Source organism: Anomaloglossus baeobatrachus, chromosome 4 (assembly GCF_048569485.1).
Source record: "Anomaloglossus baeobatrachus isolate aAnoBae1 chromosome 4, aAnoBae1.hap1, whole genome shotgun sequence".
In the NCBI taxonomy this organism is placed as follows: Eukaryota; Metazoa; Chordata; class Amphibia; order Anura; family Aromobatidae; genus Anomaloglossus; species Anomaloglossus baeobatrachus.
Window position 1 is genome coordinate 310,001,419 of NC_134356.1, and position 20,993 is coordinate 310,022,411.

The 20,993-nt window shown below is 45.1% G+C and overlaps 1 protein-coding gene across 1 annotated transcript; it reads right to left on the reverse strand.

The window, feature by feature from the left end:
• Window positions 1–7,282: 7,282 nt before the first annotated feature.
• On the reverse strand, window positions 7,283–11,688 carry LOC142301494 (large ribosomal subunit protein uL1-like). Its single transcript, XM_075342490.1, has 2 exons — window positions 11,247–11,688; window positions 7,283–7,577 (listed from the first exon to the last, which is right to left on the reverse strand). Exons 1-2 carry the CDS (start codon window positions 11,654–11,656, stop codon window positions 7,325–7,327), a joined length of 663 nt encoding a protein of 220 aa, XP_075198605.1. The 5' UTR covers window positions 11,657–11,688; the 3' UTR covers window positions 7,283–7,324.
• Window positions 11,689–20,993: the final 9,305 nt, after the last annotated feature.

Here is a 20,993-nt window from a genome sequence, read left to right on the forward strand (position 1 = left end):
CAATACAGAGAAACAGAGAGAGATCCCTGCTATTATTTCTCTATATAACACATCATCACCACCATTAAGGTGTAACACTGCATTACTACTGTGGATCCAGTTCTGGTAGAAGATAAATTGTTTGCTAGAAAACGGTTTTGGTGCCCGTGTGAAAAAAATGTTTAAAAAAACCCAAACTCCTCAGTTTTTTTTTTTTAAACTATTTTTTTTCTATCTACTGGCTAACAAACATATATTTTGTATCTGTGTATCACTATCAGCTCTCCATAGAGTATAATAGGCCTTGTAACCGGACAACTCACTGTGCTGGCAATATGTCTTCCACTGACCAAGATGGATTTCAGATGTTTTTATTTTCCAGAGAAAAGGGTGAATTTTGGATGAATGGGAAATGACAAAAAAGGCTCATAAGTGGAGAAAGAAGCAGCCTTGCCCCCTCTTCCTCACTCCTCCCCCAAAAAGTAAATCTTATGATAAGTTTCTTATAGTCACGTGTACTATTGGTTTATGCAAAGGTTTGTTGAAACATCAGTAACCAAAGTGTGGAGAAGATCAGAGCCAAAAGTTGATTAAAAAAAATGCAGTCGTTATTGGTCACACTGATCATTGGATCAAAAAAGCCTGTAGAGGTCTGATAGGTGCGATGAACCTTCAGCTTACAGATCATCAGGGATGGATTGGGACTAAAACTCATCCCCGAGAATAGGCCTGTACTGCCCCCCTCCACCAGATTGGGGTCTTCATTACTAATTTCTCTCTGCCTCTAGGAAATCCAGATTCACTACAAGAACTATATTCCAATAATACCGCTATATAAGAATCAATATCCTTAGATTGCAATATTATTATTACAGTATTATGTATTCAGGAGGAGTTATTGATGCTGTGTATTTTCTCTGCAGAAAAAACACAAACTGACCTGCGGTGCACGTATCAAATCCTCACCACATCATTCCCTCTTGCGGGTACGCAGAGTGTAGTGAGGATTTTCTCTATAGGATTGCAGGTGAAAAATGCACATAATCCGCACTACTGTAAAGATAAAAGTTTTGTCAAAGCCAAATACCAGGAAACATCAAAAACAAAGAAGCTTTATTTAAAACAAGACATACTAAAGAGACAGTGGCGTACCGCCAATAGAGGCAGGCCACGCAATTGCAATGGGCCCGTGAGTCAGGGGGGTCCGATGCCAGCGCTGGCACCGGGCACCTCTCCCCTCCAGCAGGCCTCTGCCGGGGACCGATACAATTGAAAGCAATGATGAGTTAAAAAGCGTAGCGCTGTCACTATCAACATTCTCCCGCTGTGTCTGCTCTGCGGTTCTCCGATGTGTCAGTACAGAGGAGCATGGTGACGTCACTAGTGCACCCCTCTGTGCTGAGATGTACAGAGCGGCAGAACAGTGGATACACTGAGGAGACCGAAGCAGCGGGGAAACAAGGAGAAGAATCTATTTAATCACGGTGGCCAGACGACTATGGGGGCTGCATACTACCATATGAAAGTTGAAAAAAGTATATGGGGGCTTCATATTACTGTATGGGGGTGCACAATACTATATTGGGATGCACAAAATTGGGCATTATAATAGGTGCATTATAATACATAGAGGACTATGGGGTGCATTAGATGATATGTAGGACTATGTGGAGCCCATTATACTTTATGGAGGATTATGGGGGAGCACATTATACTATATGGAGGACTATGTTGGGCCCATTACTCTATGGAGCACTATGTGTGGTCCATTATACTATATGGAAGGCTTTTTGGGGCCCATTAAAATATTTGGAGAGCTATGAGGGAGCTTTTATAACTTTATCTACAGTTATTAGAGGGCCATTATACTGTATGCAAGCATATATACAGTGTGAACGTTTGTGTGGGGTCTATCCTACTGTGCGAAGGGCTGTGTGGGGGCCATTTTACTGTGTAGAGGGCTGTGAGGGCATCTATCATATTGCGGGTAGGGCTGTGTGGGGTTCATTATACTATTTGGAGGGATAGTAGGGGCCATTATACTATATGTAGGCCCATTAAACTGCATGGAGGGTTGTGTGGGGGTCACAGTTGAGGATGTTACTGTGTCGGGGTCACCATTCATTGCTGGGGTAGTTGAACGGGGGTACAGTAGAGTCATCATACTATGCGTGTGGAGGGTACTGTAGAGGAATTTACTGTGGAGAATCATACAGTGTTTGTGGGGAAGTTTTGATGCTATCATACTTTATGGCTGCAATGCAAGGAGAATGTAGGAGCTTAAATAGGAGAGTAATTACTTTGTAATAAGGGCTGTAAAGTTGTGTAGTATGCTTCTGTGACCCAGCTGAATATTACTATTTTTCATTTGGGGGGGCACTTAGAAATTCTGCTATGGGGCCCCATGATTTCTATGTACTCCCCTGCAAAGAGACAAAAACTGTATCAAACACTCAATAGAAGTGAAAATAACTAAAGTTAAATAATAGATAGGTGGGAAAATGCTGCAGAAAATCTGCAACATCAAAAACTTACCAAGTACTCATCACAGGAACAGCCTAACAGACTAATACCCCTGGACCATAATCTAATATTAGCAACATATAAAGGAGTGATAATACGGCCATAATTAATCCATACCACTGTGCTGGCATTCATAGGATTGCATTGATACATTTGGAAATGAAGGGAAAATGGATAGAAAATGTGTTGATTGCTTTGTCTTTTTTTATTAAATCCAGACTCCGTAAACAATGTGTGGTGCCAAGTTCACACTTATCTTATTTTTGGTGTACTAGAGACAATACTGCAAGACTCCAATACTTCATAATGAAGATGGTGGTAAAGAGCGTTCTGCAAAGCACAAGAGTCATATGTGGGTTTTGTAAGAAACAATTATACAAATAGTCCTAGAAATGATTCTTTAGAAATCTATATTACAATACTGCTATTGAGATTGCTCAAAGATGCATTTCTTATTGTCAAGAGAAAAGAATACAGGAAAACAGCAACAAATAGTGTCTGATAGCAAGAACTGGTAAAATATGGCCAATTCTTAACTGACAAAATCCCTGCACATCTAGATATTAGAGTTCTTCTACTGTAAAATGTCTGCCAAATGCCAAAGTAACCTCCAAGCATTAAATCGGCCTAATACTATGTATGTATATGGGAAGAAACTTTCATCACATATACAAATATCTGTATGATATACATAGATGACTGCTATTGGTCAGATACTAGTCACATGACCAGTGCATAAGGTTATTGGAATCTTGCCAGTTGGCAGTTGGTGAGTTGCAGTCAGCATTGGATGCAGAGAGGAGGAGCTGCCTTCAACACAGCGATATTACAGAGCGATATAATGGAGAAAGAAGAGGAGGTCTTTAGGAGGAGAGGGAGGAAGAGGAGAAGACCCATTTTGGACTCATCGGATGATGAGAAGCCGTCCATCAAGAAGAGCCTCAGGAGAGGGGAGAAGAGGAAAGGCTCAGAACTGGAGATCATCTCCCAGAAGACTGATCACCAAGGCCAGGAAGAAGAACAGGGAGAACATCAGGAGGTCCTAGTCAGAGGAAGTGAAGCCAAGAGGAGAAGACACATCTTGGGCTCATCACAGGAAGAAAATTCTTCAATCAAGAAAGAAGAGGAAGAGCAGCAGAACACCAGGGGCACCGGTAAATAACAATATACTTCTATGTACCATAGGGAACACCATGAAGTGTAGCCTCTCATGTAGACAATTCCAGATCAGGGCAATGTCTGCATTTTACACAAGTGGCAGTTGTTGGCACCATCTTTTTATATCTGACACGTGTGTAACATGAGCTGCTCCTGAACTGTTCTGTAAATTGTTGGGTCCGTTTTCTCCTTTTACCCTTGTGTAGATAAAAATGTCTGCAAAAAGCAACATTTGTTAAAAAAAAAAAATTCATATTTTCTTACAGTTTGCATTAATTACAGTAAAGCACCTGAAAACTTTCTGAATGCAGTTTTGAATATGTTGAGGGGTCCACAGTTTGTAATATGGGGTCTTCATGGTGTTTCTAACATATAGGCCCCTCAAAGTCACTTCAACAGTTATATGGTCCCTAAAAATATTCTGCATTATTTGTTAATTTCATTGAAAAAATGCTTCTAAACTTTTAATCCTTCTAATATCATAATGAAAAAAAAAAGTATTTTCTAGAACAATGCTGATGTGAAGTCGCATGTGGTAAATGTTCTCTATTCATTATTGTTGTGATATATTTATCTGTTTTAAAGGCATTAAAAGTCAAAGTTCAAAAATTGTGAATTTTTCTACATTTGCATCAAGTTTTGGATATTTTCAAATAAATGTATATTGTATGAAGCTAAATGTAATACTATGATAAAGTGCAATGTGTCAGGAAACAACATCCTCAGCATCACTGGAATATGTGGACGTATTACAGAGTTATTACCGCATATAGTGACACATTGCAGATGGGAACAATTTGGCCCTGACAGGAAGGTGACAACATACTTTGTTGGGAAGGCGTTAAATCTTAGGAGAATGTGTTACCCAGTCCATTTCTTCATATCACCAGGATTTTATGTAAACAGGCAAAATATTACTAATTTGTGAATATATCAGAACCACACTGAATAGCTTATATTACATTACCTGTGACACCCCCCCCCCCGAAGAAGAAAAGGCGAAACATATGTTGGGGTGACGGGACGTGGAGTGAGTCCTTTCTAAGTAGTGTGCAGTATGTTTCTCATGCCTCCTATAACTATCTAATGAATACGGCTGATGTCCGTCACTTTAATCTGGGAGAAACTTAAGCTGGTGTCACACTAAGCGACAGCGACAACGACGTCGCTGTTACGTCACCATTTTCGGTGACGTAACAGCGACCTTGTAAGTCGCTGTTATGATCGCTGCTTAGCTGTCAAACACAGCAGAAGCAGCGATCATAACGTCGCTGTGCTACATGTGCAGAGAGCAGGGAGCCGCGCTTAGCGCTGGCTCCTTGCTCTCCTAGGTACAGTACACATCGGGTTAATTAACCCGATGTGTGCTGCAGCTACATGTCACAGTGCAGAGAGCAAGGAGCCGCGCGCACTGCTTAGCGCTGGCTCCTTGCTCTCCTTGCTACAGTATACATAGGGTTAATTACCCGATGTGTACTGCAGCCACATGTCACATACCCGATGTTTACCTTAGTTACCAGTCTCCGCAGCTTCCAGACGGCGGCTCCGTGCAAGCGCAGCGTCGCTTGCACGTCGCTGCTGGCTGGGGGCTGTTCACTGGTCGCTGGTGAGATCTGCCTGTTTGACAGCTCACCAGCGACCATGTAGCGATGCAGCAGCGATCCTGACCAGGTCAGATCGCTGGTCGGATCGCTGCTGCATCGCTAAGTGTGAAGGTACCCTAAGGCTGCAATACAGGGCTTTTTCTCATGGGTGTTATATTATCAATACATGTTTTAAAGTGCTATTAATTTCATGGTTTAATTCTTTGTATATTTGGTCTTTTAAAATATGTATATATAATCAAGATAATGCATTTTGCAAATAATCGTTGATATTATATATAAATTTATTTTTTCATATTTATAATTACCGCATGTCATTTACATGAATTTTGCCCTTGAATAATTATGTGCACTAGTGCTAGTATTTATTAATCACTGTTATATATATATATATATAAGGGATATATTTCTCTATATTTATGTATGTTTTGTACTTTTATAAAACAGATAATTTTTTTACTCCAAATATAACCCTTTACTTTGCTTGTTGACTCATATTCATGTCTGTTGTATTTATGTGGAATTCTTATTGAAATTTTATATTTGTAACAAATTTTAGTAATCTTTGAATAAAAATTAATATTTTATTACTCAGTTTTCTATAGCTTCATTGTTCTGAAAATACCAATCAGACATTGTGTGTTATGTTATAGTTTGAAGCTTATCCATGTTGGGGAAATAGCACTTATATGGGCATTTTTTTTATGAAATTGGCTGTGAGTAGAGGTGTTGTCCACCTTTTGGGGGTCTTTTTTAATGTATGTATTTGGGGCTAACTATCATTGTTGCAATTCATTTTCATTAAAAATCTCACACCATTTCGCCCTTACAGACTCTTTTTTCCTCTGCACATTCATCTTTAATGTGGTCTGTTCTCATAAATCAGATGATAGGCGCTCAGAAAGACATTACAACACAGAGGATACAGAAGGCAAATGGGCAAAACGTTTAATGAAACCCAATTGCGAAAATTAATTTTTGCCCAAAATATATGAATTCAAGGGAAAAAAAGTCCCAAAATGTGGACAACCCCTTAAACCTTTTAACACAAAATCTCATAAATTTGTTATTTATTTAAACTGTTACCACACATAATCATATGGTCTCAATAGTGAGAATGGTATTTAGATGGTTAACCTGATTGGCACCCTCTTATCGTGGGTCCCGAGGGTTACCATGGCAACCCTGAGGCCAAATAATGTCCTCGAGATCTGCCAGCAACAGTGACCTCTTAGGCCGTGCCATAAGCAGCCTTTATTGGAGAGTGTCAGTGTAAGATCTGTTACATTTACATATATAGGTTAGAAGACTGTGGACTTTTCCTTGTTATGCTGCCACCTACTGTCAAAGCAAAGAACAGCGGGCACAAACCCCTGCAGCTTGTTTTACTTGGTACAGTTCAGAACAGGATGTGCAGAGGAGCTAGTTTGGTTTGGGAGCTGTTTTTATGCAGAGAAGTGTGTGTCCGGACGTGCGAAATAAGGCAAGGCCGCATTCTGCCCTGCTGAACAAGGTCCAAGTACCTGAGTGTTCGTGACATCTCCCCAAGACACAGATCCAAGAAAGGCTAGATGTGGAGCGAGGTGCCAGACAGCACGGGCAAATTACAGATCCGGGACAAAGACTGAACTTTAGAGGTGTCTGCCGGTGGAATACGGGCCCAAACGGTGACGAGGTACCCCACGCTGAAACCTGCAGTTAAGTGTGCACACTACTTTAGTTAGGGACAGATAGGAAAAGACTCTGCACTGTGTTATACGAGTAAGATAACAAGGACTCTGCGTGTTTTTTGTTCAATAAGGATTTCTGTGTTTTGCTTTTGGGAGTACAATCTGAGGCTTCCCACCTTTGACAAGCTATTCAAAGTGATTGTATGTATATTGCATTATCTCCACTGCTGTGCTCCTTTCCCGCATTTTTCCTCCACCTGTGTTGTGCAATATGTTATTAAATTTGCATTGATTAACCCCCGTGGTTCTGTGCAGTCCTTGCGTATCCCGTTACCTGCAGGTTATTACTTTTTTTGAGGCCACAACCAGAGAAAACTTTATTGTTAGAAATTAGTACAGGCGCTGTGGTTTTCCCATGGTGCTCTTAATATAAAGAGCCCTCACATTCTGCCAATTCTTTTTCAACAAAGACACCAAAAAGTTGATTGCCAGGTGAATGTTGTAGACCAGCTCCTCCTCAGACATTTTCACATGGCCAACAGCAACAGCCAGACATAGGACCTTTTTCATCTGGAATTTGATGGTGGACTTGACTTCATCAACTTTTGCTACCATGTTTTCATTGTGCGTCAGTGTGGCGCCCCTGAGGCTTCCGCCGCCACAGGTCATTGCACCCCATCAGCGGTGTGATGCCCCATTCTGGGAGAGGAAGAGAGTGAACTCCGGTCCCCTGGTAAATCCACACTACACCCATTGCTAGGGACACACAGGACCAGGGAAAGTGGCAGGCAACCCTCCCATGCTGCATGCTGAGAGGGGCTGTAAGACCCATCCCTGCTCCCATAGGGTGGTAGCTTAGCAACTGGGGAGGTGGGAGGAGACCAGAGAGCAGATAGAGAAAGGAAGGTCAAGTTAGTTTCAGTTTACCTCAGGGAGGGAGAGAAGCAGCATGTAGTTGGAGGAGAAGAACGAGAGAAAGGAGGGAGGAGGAGGCCTGCTGAGGCAGGCAAGGAGGAGAAAGAAGAGAAGGAAAGAAAGGGTCGCAGGGCCGCGGGTAGTCCTGTAGGTACCACGAGCTGTCCTTGTTGGGTACCGCTGCCGAGGGCCCAGAGGCACTACGGGTAGCTGCAGGCTGCGGTGGCCCGTTCCACGGTGACATCGGTGGAGTGATCAGCTGCGACAGGGGACGGTCCCTAGAAACTGGAGGAGTGAAAAGACAGTCTCCAGACAGTAAAAACCGAGGCCCAGGGAATTGCAAGCTCCCAGGGCCAGAACCCAGAGCAGACCTTCAGAAAAGGGGTAATCAGCCGACAGGTGACCCCCCAGCCTGGAGGCTGTAATGGAGGCCAAGCCAAGTCCATCTACCTAAGGCAAGGCTAGTGAAGACAGCAGAAAAAGAGACACTAAAGAGAGGGAACCGGATTTCACACTCTGAATCAACCAGAAGACGGAGGTCCCTGACAGCGGTCCCAGCAGTCCAAGGGTTCTGCCTGCCCTGACAAGAACTGTGAGTAAAAGAACTTGAACTGCACCTCTGAAGTTGCCTCAGTTATTTCATCTGCATAGACACTTACAAGCACCAACCGTGCCCCGGGCATTGCTCCACCTGTGGGGAGCAGTACTACCATTGCTGCTATAACATCATCCCGGAGGCCTCACACAGCAGCGGCGGCTTATTAGCCGCATACCACAGGTGGCGTCACGAACACAAACTTTAACTTAAGCCACATATTCTACTGACACCCACCAGGGCCACGGAGCCGGGCCCAGCCACCACTGACTACCACCGGACTAGTCCAGCCCGGCACCGGGTGTCCCATAGCCCTGCGGTGGGCGAGTCAACTTTGGCGCTGTGAACAGGATTTCGTGCCCGGTCACACCGGGTACTGTGCGCCTGCAGGAATTGTGCTTAAAAGACTGTGTACTGTCTGTAAACCGCCGCCGCCATTAGCCTCGCCGAGCGCAGGAAGAAGGGGGGCGTGCAAGAAGAAAGGGCGCGAAGAGAAGCCCCGCCCCCTTGTCCAAGAAAAGCGCGCGAAGCGGTGCCCGCCATAGAAAGCGGAAGAAAAAAGAAATGGCGACTAGATAAGCTGGCAGGCTGGCAGAGAGAGTCTAAATGCCAGACCAGCAGATAAAGAAAATGTACCTTATCGCAGCGAAGGTGATGCAGCAGATCCGGCAAGCGACGCGCGGAGCAGCGACCGCCAGAACACCGGAGATGCTACTGAGGGGTGAGTCATTTAATGCCCCTGCCAGCGCGGGTGCCCCAACCCCCGCTGCCATGCCCGCGGTCCCTGGAGGGACGCCCGGCGCGGCGACGCCGATCCGGGCCGCAGCCACGCCAGGTGCGGCCCGCCAAGATTTTGCCGCCGGAGCGGCGCCCATCCACACCGCAGCAGCGACTCCAATACAGGCCGCCGCCATGCCAGGCGCGGCCCGCCAAGACCAGCAGACGCAGACTGTGCTGACCGCTGTCTACCTGCTGCCAGGTGGGGAGCCGGAGAAGAATCCCTACAAGTAAAGATGAAGAGATGCTGAACTGTAGATAGCCCCTGTCTGCCCCTCATTCTTTGCGAAGACGACACCCTTTCCTGCTGTGTTTTGCCCCTTATTCTTTTTGAAGACGTCACCCCCCATGTTATGTGCTACCGGGCCACTGAACTGGAATGTGGGCCCCGGTGGAAGTGTATGTGGCATGTCATACCAGGCCACTGGACTTAGTGGCTGGTATGTTGTTTATGTGTCCTATGTAACCAGGCCATTGGACTTAATGGCTGGTTGATTATGTCATTTTGTTTGATTGAAAGAAACGAACTGCCGGGCTACTGGACTTGTTGTAGCCAAAAATGTAATTAGTTGCACCCGTTGTGCCCCCTACCAGAATTATGGGGGATTTGCCTGAACCGTGCAATGGACTGGAAGTGCACACTTAGAGTTTTCTTTATAAGAAGTTTGCAACGTTTATGATATGTGCCTCCCATAAAGGGAAGAAATGTTTTACTGTTTTATGTTATTGCATACAAAAATGTTTTTGCAGTTTCTCCACATGTTTTTGTTGTTTTTCAGCCCGAGGACGTGCTGGGATTTGCTGTGGGGGAGTGTGGCGCCCCTGAGGCTTCCGCCGCCACAGGTCATTGCACCCCATCAGCGGTGTGATGCCCCATTCTGGGAGAGGAAGAGAGTGAACTCCGGTCCCCTGGTAAATCCACACTACACCCATTGCTAGGGACACACAGGACCAGGGAAAGTGGCAGGCAACCCTCCCATGCTGCATGCTGAGAGGGGCTGTAAGACCCATCCCTGCTCCCATAGGGTGGTAGCTTAGCAACTGGGGAGGTGGGAGGAGACCAGAGAGCAGATAGAGAAAGGAAGGTCAAGTTAGTTTCAGTTTACCTCAGGGAGGGAGAGAAGCAGCATGTAGTTGGAGGAGAAGAACGAGAGAAAGGAGGGAGGAGGAGGCCTGCTGAGGCAGGCAAGGAGGAGAAAGAAGAGAAGGAAAGAAAGGGTCGCAGGGCCGCGGGTAGTCCTGTAGGTACCACGAGCTGTCCTTGTTGGGTACCGCTGCCGAGGGCCCAGAGGCGCTACGGGTAGCTGCAGGCTGCGGTGGCCCGTTCCACGGTGACATCGGTGGAGTGATCAGCTGCGACAGGGGACGGTCCCTAGAAACTGGAGGAGTGAAAAGACAGTCTCCAGACAGTAAAAACCGAGGCCCAGGGAATTGCAAGCTCCCAGGGCCAGAACCCAGAGCAGACCTTCAGAAAAGGGGTAATCAGCCGACAGGTGACCCCCCAGCCTGGAGGCTGTAATGGAGGCCAAGCCAAGTCCATCTACCTAAGGCAAGGCTAGTGAAGACAGCAGAAAAAGAGACACTAAAGAGAGGGAACCGGATTTCACACTCTGAATCAACCAGAAGACGGAGGTCCCTGACAGCGGTCCCAGCAGTCCAAGGGTTCTGCCTGCCCTGACAAGAACTGTGAGTAAAAGAACTTGAACTGCACCTCTGAAGTTGCCTCAGTTATTTCATCTGCATAGACACTTACAAGCACCAACCGTGCCCCGGGCATTGCTCCACCTGTGGGGAGCAGTACTACCATTGCTGCTATAACATCATCCCGGAGGCCTCACACAGCAGCGGCGGCTTATTAGCCGCATACCACAGGTGGCGTCACGAACACAAACTTTAACTTAAGCCACATATTCTACTGACACCCACCAGGGCCACGGAGCCGGGCCCAGCCACCACTGACTACCACCGGACTAGTCCAGCCCGGCACCGGGTGTCCCATAGCCCTGCGGTGGGCGAGTCATCAGCAAGGAGGGAAACTTTCCAGCCTTGTTCAAACCGGGTCCCAAGATACGAGGAATCTGTTTGATCAGTGACTCAGAGGCTAAAAATGCATCATATTTTTTAGCCAGCTTTTTCACCAGCTTCTTGTTCTTGTTTAGCTTCTTCAGGGCTTCTATGTCCATGTGGGGCAGGTCAACTGCTTTTGCCTCATCACAGTGTTGCTGGTCTCCCAAAACACACACTGAAAATTTGGGTCTTGGTGTAGACTTTAGCCTGACTGTTCCAGAGAAACGCTTGTCTTTCTGTGGGTCGTAGTTTTTAAGGCTGATCTGGAGCTCCACAGTTTGCAGAAACTTTCTTTTCTTCTGCTTTGCTCCGATCAATACTTCCCTCACGCCTTCATAAAGCGTATCACGAGAAACTTTACTACTCATGATGGACACAGAGAAGACTCAGCGACGAAAGGGCGGGATCAAACTGCTGTTTGATGCTTATAATCAAAGGCTAAAGGTGATAGAAGTCTACGATTTGTCAAAAGTGAAATTAAAATACTGTGGGGTTCACTTCAACTCACAGGCTATAAATGTAAGATCTGTTAACATTTACATATATAGGTTAGAATATAATCATCAATAGTAGCAGAAATAAACACTTGTAATAGATCAGTCTGTTTGTAATGACTCTATATAATACAGTATATGTGTTACCCTTTTTGTATTGAATTACTGAAATAAATTAACTTTTTCATGACATTCTAGTTTATTGAGATGCACCGGTATGTGTCCCTGCTATGTACTGTGTAATGGCCGTGTCTGACCATACAGGAATATGGTCTGATCATACCACATCTCCTGGGCAGGGGAGGATGCAAAAGAGTTTACAGATAGTACAGCACGGGGTCACAGCTAATTAGTAAAGCATTTCCCTGCCTATTTTTTAAAAAAACATTTTACCTCAAAAAGAAAGAACAACTAAGCTGGGGTCTTCTCATGTGGTCGGTAACACTGTGATTATGTGTAGAATGGTGAGGGGCGATAGTCGTAGGTGAGGGATTGACTCGGATGCTTCAGCATGCTACATAAAAGACATGGTCCTTGCTGGGTGTCTGGACTAGTAAGGTAAGGGCACTACACCCGTGCAGACCACATGTTGTGGCTGATGTCATCTGACCAGGACTGGATGATGACTTGTGTCCACAAGAAGACCACCAGTTCACTTTCAACAACTTTATACATGAGATGGCAGGAACATATCTTACAGCATCATGTTTCAAGCATACAGAGCACATTCAAACACATTCTCAGTTTTCGGTGGTTGCTTCCGATCTTACTGGTCCTGTGTGGGTGTCGCAGGTTTTACCGCTATGCCCAGAGTAGAAGCTTGCGCTCCCAAATGCTTCTGTAGCCACGCCTCTTCTTCTTGTAGAGGTGGTAGTAAGCGGTAGCCAGCAGGGACAAAAAAATAGTCTTGCGCTCTCAAAAGCTTGGGGAGAATCAGCCCGGGAAGCTGACTACATTCACCCACCAGTCCGTCCCCACCATTTCCCTTTGAGGCTTGGGGCCTTACTGTTACAGTCCCGCACCCCTGGACTCTTCTGCCTGGGACAACGTCACTAGAAGGCCAGTTTCTAGTCTCAGCAGTGTCTCTTGTTCTGTGTTTCGATCAACACTTCAGGATCTCATTCTCTGCATTACAGTCTGTTGTCTCCTGCAGAAGTCACTCACTGCATGCGGACTCGAAAACCTATAGACTATATGTCTTCACTAACTTTTCTGGAAGGAACCATCTCTTTTAATATGAACGAACATCTCCCCTTCTGGGCTTAACTATCTCTTATCCTATAATCTGGTAAGAACATATGAAGGTATCATACCTGAAGCACCACTCTTTATAGCACAAGAGATCAGAATATCACAGCTTCAAGTCCCCTAATAGGACTAGTAAAAACAAATAAAAGTGTAAAAATATGTTTAAAAATCTGAAAAAAATTTAAAATAAACGTTCAAATCATCCTCCTTTTACCCCATTGAAAATAAAATAATAATGAAAAAATAAAAATACACATATTTAGCATTGCTGAGTTCAGAAATGCCTGATCTATCAATATATAAAATAATTGATGAGTTGTACTTTTCAATGACACCATTCATTTTGCCACATATTTTACTGGCAAATGGGGGAAAAAATTCCAAGTGTGGTGAAATTACAAAAAAAATGCAATTTTACGATGTTTTTTTTTTTAAATTTACCATATTTACTTTATGTTAAAAATGACCTTGCAGTATGCTTCCCCAGGTCAGTAAAGGTTCGTAAATACTAATTATGTATATTTTTTTTTTTATTTAAGTGGTGAAAAAAATTCACATTTGTCAAAATAAAAAAAATTGCGCTGTGCCATTTTCCCAGACCTGTAACGTTATCATGTTTTTGGGATGTGGGCATGTGTGAGGACTTATTGTCTTGTTTGTGTTGTGAGCGACTATTTGTAATTATACAATTTTTGGGTTAGATGTGATGTTAATTTCATCAGTAAAGGGCATAACGAGAGAAAAAATCAAAAGGCTAGAATGTTTTTGGTCACGGGAACATTGTAATAAAATGTAATAAGACGCAATCAAAACATCACATCTACCCAAAACTTGTATAATTACAAATAGTCGCTCACAACACAAACAAAACAATAAGTCCTCACACATGCCCACATCCCAAAAAAATGATAACGTTACAGGTCTGGGAAAATGGCACAGCGCAATTTTTTTATTTTGACAAATGTGAATTTTTTTCACCACTTAAATAAAAAAAAAATATACATAATTAGTATCTACGAACCTTTACTGATCTGGGGAAGCATACTGCAAGGTCATTTTTAACATAAAGTAAATATGGTAAATTTAAAAAAAAACAAAACATCGAAAAATTGCATTTTTTTTGTAATTTCACCACACTTGGAATTTTTTCCCCCATTTGCCAGTAAAATATGTGGCAAAATGAATGGTGTCATTCAAAAGTACAACTCATCCTGCAAAAAACAAGCCCTCATATGGCTATATTGAAAAAAAAAATACAAAAGTTATGGCTCCTGGAATAAAGGCAAAAAAAAAACAAACAAAAAACGGAAAATTGCCGGGTGTTGATGGGGTTAAACGTGCTTAAACATGCCTTTTGTTTAGCAATGGTGTATTGCTTAGTGAGCGTGCATATAGGCCATGGAGGTTGAGTGCATTACTTATTGTTTTCTTTGAAACAATTGTACCTACTGATTCCAGGTCTTTCTATAAAGGCCGCGTCACACTAAGCAACATCGCTAGCAACATCGCTGCTAACGAACAACTTTTGTGACGTTGCTAGCGATGTTGCTGTGTGTGGCATCCAGCAACAACCTGGCCCCTGCTGTGAGGTCGTTGGTTGTTGCTGAATGTCCTGGGCCATTTTTTTAGTTGTTGCTGTCCTGCTGTGAAGCACAGATCGCTGTGTGTGACAGCGAGACAGCAACAACTAAATGTGCAGGCAGCAGGAGCCGGCTTCTGCGGAGGCTGGTAACCACAGTAAACATCGGGTAACCAAGAAGCCCTGTCCTTGGTTACCCGATATTTACCTTTGTTACCAGCCTCCGCCGCTCTCACTGTCAGTGCCGGCTCCTGCTCTGTGCACATGTAGCTGCAGGACACATCGGGTTAATTAACCCGATGTGTGCTGTAACTAGGAGAGCAGGGAGCCAGCGCTCAGTGTGCGCTGCTCCCTGTTCTCTGCACGTGTAGCTGCGTGCACTGGTAACCAAGGTAAATATCGGGTTGGTTACCCGATATTTACCTTAGTTACCAAGCGCAGCATCTTCCACGCGGCGCTGGGGGCTGGTCACTGGTTGCTGGTGAGCTCACCAGCAACTCGTGTAGCGACGCTCCAGCGATCCCTGCCAGGTCAGGTTGCTGGTGGGATCGCTGGAGCGTCGCACCAGCAACCTCCTAGCAACTTACCAGCGATCCCTATCGTTGTTGGGATCGCTGGTAAGTTGTTTAGTGTGACTGGACCTTAACTCTCCTAAGGTGGTCCTTGGCTCTTGGACAACTCTTTTGATAACTCTTTTCATTACTCTGTCTAAAATTTTCTGGGGAGCACCTGGTCGTGGCAAGTTTATGTTGAAATAATGTTCTTTCCACTTCCAGACTATAGCCCCAACAATGCTCAATGGAACCTTTAGTACTTTACAAATTCTTCTGTACCTTTACATAATAGTAATATAATATTTAGTCACTTATATAGTGCCATTAATTCCACAGCGCTTTACATACATCAACAACACTGTCCCCATTGGGGCTAACAATCTAAGGTCCCTATCACTATGTCTTTGGAGTGTGGGAGGAAACCAGAGAATCCGGAGGAAACACACACAAACAAGGGGAGAACATGCAAACTCCTTGTAGATTTTGTCCTTGGTGGGATTTGAACCCAGAGTGATGCAAGACTGAACCACCGTGCTGCCCATATATTGCCATCAGTGTACTAATAAGGTTGCAAAAGTCGAGAAAGATCACTAGTTTTACCCATAATAAGATATTTCTTGTGTTAATTAGACACTTTTTTATAGGCCATCAGTTGAACCAGCTAATATTCTTCAATAAATGGTAAGATTGCTTAACCCCTTCACGAACATGGACGGAAAGATCCATCATGGTGCCCCGATACTTAAAGACCAATGACGGATCTTTCAGTCATGGCGGAATCGCGGCATCGGAGCCCCCGGTGAGTGCGATCGGTTCACACAAACCGCAGATTCGGGGAGGAAGGGACCTGTACCTGACCTCAGGAAAAGGTGGTGCCTCCTCCCCGGACCTACGGAGGCTGTGATTGGCTGACGAACGCCGCTCAACCAATCACAGCCACTGTATTGTTCCAGCCATTTAAAGTGGCTGTAACATTGAAATCCAGCCCTGACCAGTGCAGCTGTAGCACTGGCCATTGGCTGGAGCTGGGTGACCTCATTGGATCACCCTACCCCAGCTCCAGTAGCTCTGATTGGAGAGATCGGCCTTGTGACCGATCACGCCAATCACAGTGGACCTGTTGCCGGTGACCGCCCCCCTCAGCTTCACTTGTCGGTCCCTGCAGCACGCCAGCACAGTGAGTGCATACAATGCAATGGCAGGGCGACAAGCTGCGGTCCCATGATGTTATGTGACCAGAGCATGGAACCTGGAAGTTGCCGTGCTGACATTGCACTGTATCAAACCGGCGAAAAGCCTGCCGATCCGCCGCCCTCCTACATCTGCCACTGCTCTCCCCGCTCTGCTGCCCGCACCCCCACCTCTCACCCCCGTGATCGGCTGCCCGCCCCCTCGTGATCGGCTGCCCGCCCCCTCGTGATCGGCTGCCCGCCCCGTCACCTCCGCGTGTGCTGCCTGCAGCCTCCCCCTCGTGATCGGCTGACCGCCCCCTCACCTCCGTGTGTGCTGCTTGCAGCCTCCCCCCTTGTGATCGGCTGCCCGTCCCCTCACCTCACCTCTGTGTGTGCTGCTTGCAGCCTCCCCCTCGTGATCGGCTGCCCGCCCCCTCACCTCCGTGTGTGCTGCTTGCAGCCTCCCCCTCATGATCGGCTGCCCGCCCCCTCACCTCCGTGTGTGCTGCTTGCAGCCTTCCCCTCGTTATCGGCTGCCCGCACCCCCCACCTTTCTCCCTCGTGATCGGCTGCCCGCCCCCCCACCTCTCACCCTCATGATCGGCTGCCCGCCCCTCCACCTCTCACCCCCGGGATCAGCTGCCCGCCCCCCACCTCTCACCCTCGTGATCGGCTGCCCGCCCCCCCACCTCTCACCCTCGTGATCGGCTGCCCGTATATATATATACCGTATTTTTCGGACTATAAGACGTACCGGACTATAAGACGCACCCTGGTTTTAGAGGAGGAAAATAGAAAAATAAAATTTTAAGCAAAAAATGTGGTCATGACACTGTTATGGGACGAGGAGCTGCTGCTGACACGTTTATGGGGGTAAAGTCCCCAAAATCTCTACTAAGGTACCCCAATCCTGGTAATGATCCTCCTGCTTGTATATATGTATGTCCCTCATCCTGGTATAGCCCCATCTTGCTATATACTTCCATCCTGGTATGTACTCCCATCCTGCTATATACCTCATCCTGGTATATGGCCACATCATGCTATATACCCCATCCTGGCATATGGCCGCATCCTGCTATATACCCCCATCCTGGTATGTGCTCCCATCCTGCTATATACGCCATCATCCTGCTATATACGCCATCATCCTGCTACATGCCATCATCCTGCACATATGCCCCCATCCTGCTCATATGCCCCAATCCTGCTCATATGCCATCATCCTGCTCATATGCCCCCCCCTGCTACATGCCATCATTCTGCTCATATGCCATCATACTGCTCATATGCCATCAAACTGCTCATATGCCATCATACTGCTCATATACCCCTATCCTGCTTATATAACCCATCCTGCTCATATACCCCCATCCTGCTTATATAACCCATCCTGCTCATAAACCCCCATCCTGCTCATATACCCCCATCCTGCTCACATAACCCATCCTGCTCATATACCCCCATCCTGCTTATATAACCGATCCTGCTATATGTCCTGCATCCTGTGGCACACACAGAAAAAAAACCCCACACATTTATATTCACCTTTCCTCGCTCCACGCAGCATCGCTCCTCCTCCGTCCGTGCCGGCAGCGCTGTGTGGAGCTGGCCACAATCCCTCCGGCATCGCAATGTCCTCCAGTTTGTACCGGCGCAGCCGTGTGGACACGTGCGCACAGCGATGACGTAATCGCTGTGACCCCCGCTAGTCTCCACACAGCGCGGCCGGCAGACAGAAGGACGAGCGATGCTGCAGGGAACGGTGAGTTATACTGATTCACTGCACCCCGCGCTGATGATGATGCACGGGGGGCAGTGAATACAGCCGCACACGATCACTCCAGGCTGTAGTTGCAAGGGGTGATCATGCGGGTAGGCTGTTTAGTATTCGCGCACCCCCCCGCCCATCACCCCACCCACCTGTCAGTGCCGCTGGGAGATGGGCGAGAGGATGGGCGTGCATATGTAATGAGCGGGCCCACATGGTCATGGCAGGCGTTGCTGCAGCCTGCTCGTGCCCCCGATGACCTGCTCCACCGCAGCACCCTCATTCCCCGTAGCCCTATATTCAGACCATAAGATGCACCCCCCACTTTCCCCTAACATTTGGGGGGAAAAAAGTGCGTCTTATAGTCCGAAAAATACGGTATATATATATATATATATATATATATATATATATATATATATATATATATATATAGATTCTCACTTCATCTATCCTTTTTAGTTTTAGAGTACACCTCAGGTCGCAGCTGGCAGCTCACAGAGAGGGTACCATGAGAACCACCAGAAGTGACCTCAGGTGAATTTAGTGCCAGACTGTAAGACTGCTCTACTGCCATGACACACATCCCAAATACCTTAATATTTGTGCGACTATCTAAAAGCACCAAATACATTCGCTCATCACTAAAAATTAATTAACCCTATTGGTAAAAACTGTAAGGAAAAACGAATCGAAATGCCAGAGTTATGTTATTTTTGGTTCTTAATAACTGTGAAAAAATGGAATAAAAGTTGATCAAAATGTGACATCTGTCTCAAAATAATAGCAATAAAGCTGTCATGTCACCGTACAAATAACCAGTCTTCACACACCTATATAGCCTGAAAACTGAAAACATTACAAGTCTCGTAAAATGGCGACACAAAAAAATATAAAACTATTGCAAGTTTGGTGTCGCCATAATCGCACTGCTGTGGAGAATCATATTGCCAAGTCATTTTTACTACTCAAAAATGCTATAAAAAGAAAAAAAACCCCTAACAAGTGTGGAATTGCATTTTTTTCCGCAATTTCACCTCACTTGGATTTTTTTTGTCCATGTTCCAGTACATTAAATAGTAAATTTAATGGTGTCATTCAAAAGTACTGCAAAAAAGAATCCCTCATATGCCAATGTGCATAGAAAGAATAAGAAAGTTATGGCACTTGAAAGGAGGGAAGGAAAAATCAAAACAGGAAAAAATAAGAATTGTTCGGTCCTTAAGGGGATAAATAATCTGTTTACAAAGCTGCATATTCGAATAGTCAGTTCTCTGCTAAGGTTACAAAATATCAATACATTATAAATGGATAGTAAATTTTGTTTCTAATTTCTTGTTTTATCCCTTTCCCTTCTAGAAGACAGCGGTGCTGGGCCATCCCTCCCCGGCAGCACAATCTCTGACAACATCAAGAGATTCAATTTTCATCATGTGCTTGGCCGGGGAAGTTTTGGAAAGGTAGGAACCTTACAAATTTAGAATGTATATTGTTTGCAATAGAATATTAGATAATAAATGAAACGGAGCATAACACTGTAGATAACCACAATAGACACCCAGGGTCAAGGTTTTGTGACATGGGATCAGATTGACCCACCAGAGAACCAAAGGATCCTCCAGTGCAACTTGTCCTGTCCTTCAAGAGCATACCATCCACAGCAACAGACCACATGGATGGTATGGGATCATTGAGAAGGGAGGAACCAAACATCAAATGGCACTATGCCTGCTGTGAACTGTATCTGAAATTCAATGGTATCTGCATTCTAAGGATTCAGAAACCATTGAATTACATGGTGGAGGAAAGAACTGTTTACTCCATTCTCCACCATTCAGACTGTGCATCTGAGGCTTAATGCAGCAGGCGTGATGATGTCATTAGATTGAACCTGTTGTCTCATTTAACCAGAGCACCTTCTTCCACATGCCATGCATGTAGTTTGAGACAACAGTAGAATGTTTTTAGCTAAATGCAAAGCAGAAACCTAACACTGCACATCACTCTGAAAATACCATCCCTACCAACAAACACGGCGGTAGCAGCTTTATACTGTGAAGATGTTTTTTTTCAGCAGGGACTGGAAAGCAGATAAGAGTTGATGGGAGGATGGAAGAAGGAATATATCCAGGAAAACCTGTTAACAGCTTCAAAAATCTTGAGGCTTGAGGCATACCAAAAAAACGACTTACGGCAGTGTCGTGTGTGTGTCATGAGTGCTGCTTTAAGATTGTAGGCGTAACGTGATAAAATGTGGAAACATTTACGGGTACAAATACTTTTTCAAAATATTAGAAGAAATATATATATTCATACATAAATTTGCAGTTTCCTCATTATATGCAATTGAACTTCATGTGTGACATGCTGTACGCCAAATACAGCCATGGGGGCAGCACTGGTTTTCTAAGTAGTCATCCAGTTCCTGTGCCTCTGCCACATCTTCTATGCATCATTTTCTTGTGCTCTTCACTAATTTGCATAATCTGCATTTATTAATGTTTTATTTTCATATTTTCTTGCATATAGTATCTATGCACAGTACAAACCAAAAGTTTGGACACACCTTCTCATCTCTAGAACAACTATTAAGAGGAGACTTTGTGCAGCAGGCCTTCATGGTAAAATAGCTGCTAGGAAACCACTGCTAACGACAGACAACAAGCAGAAGAGACTTCTTTGGGTTAAAGAACACAAGGAATGGACATTAGACCAGTGGAAATCTGTGCTTTAATCTGATGAGTCCAAATTTGAGATCTTTGGATCCAACCACTGTGTCTTTGTAGAAAAGGTGAACGTATGGACTCTACATGACTGGTTCCCACCGTGAAGCATGGAGGAGGAGGTGTGATGGTGTGGGGGTGCTTTGCTGCTGACACTGTTGGGG

Coding starts and splice junctions, on each gene's coding strand:
- LOC142301494 (XM_075342490.1), bottom strand. CDS start 11,656: ATGAGTAGTAAAGTTTCTCGTGATACGCTTTATGAAGGCGTGAGGGAA. Junction 7,578..11,246: donor GCTGGAAAGTTTCCCTCCTT/GCTGATGACTCG, acceptor CGGAAGCCTCAG/GGGCGCCACACTGACGCACA.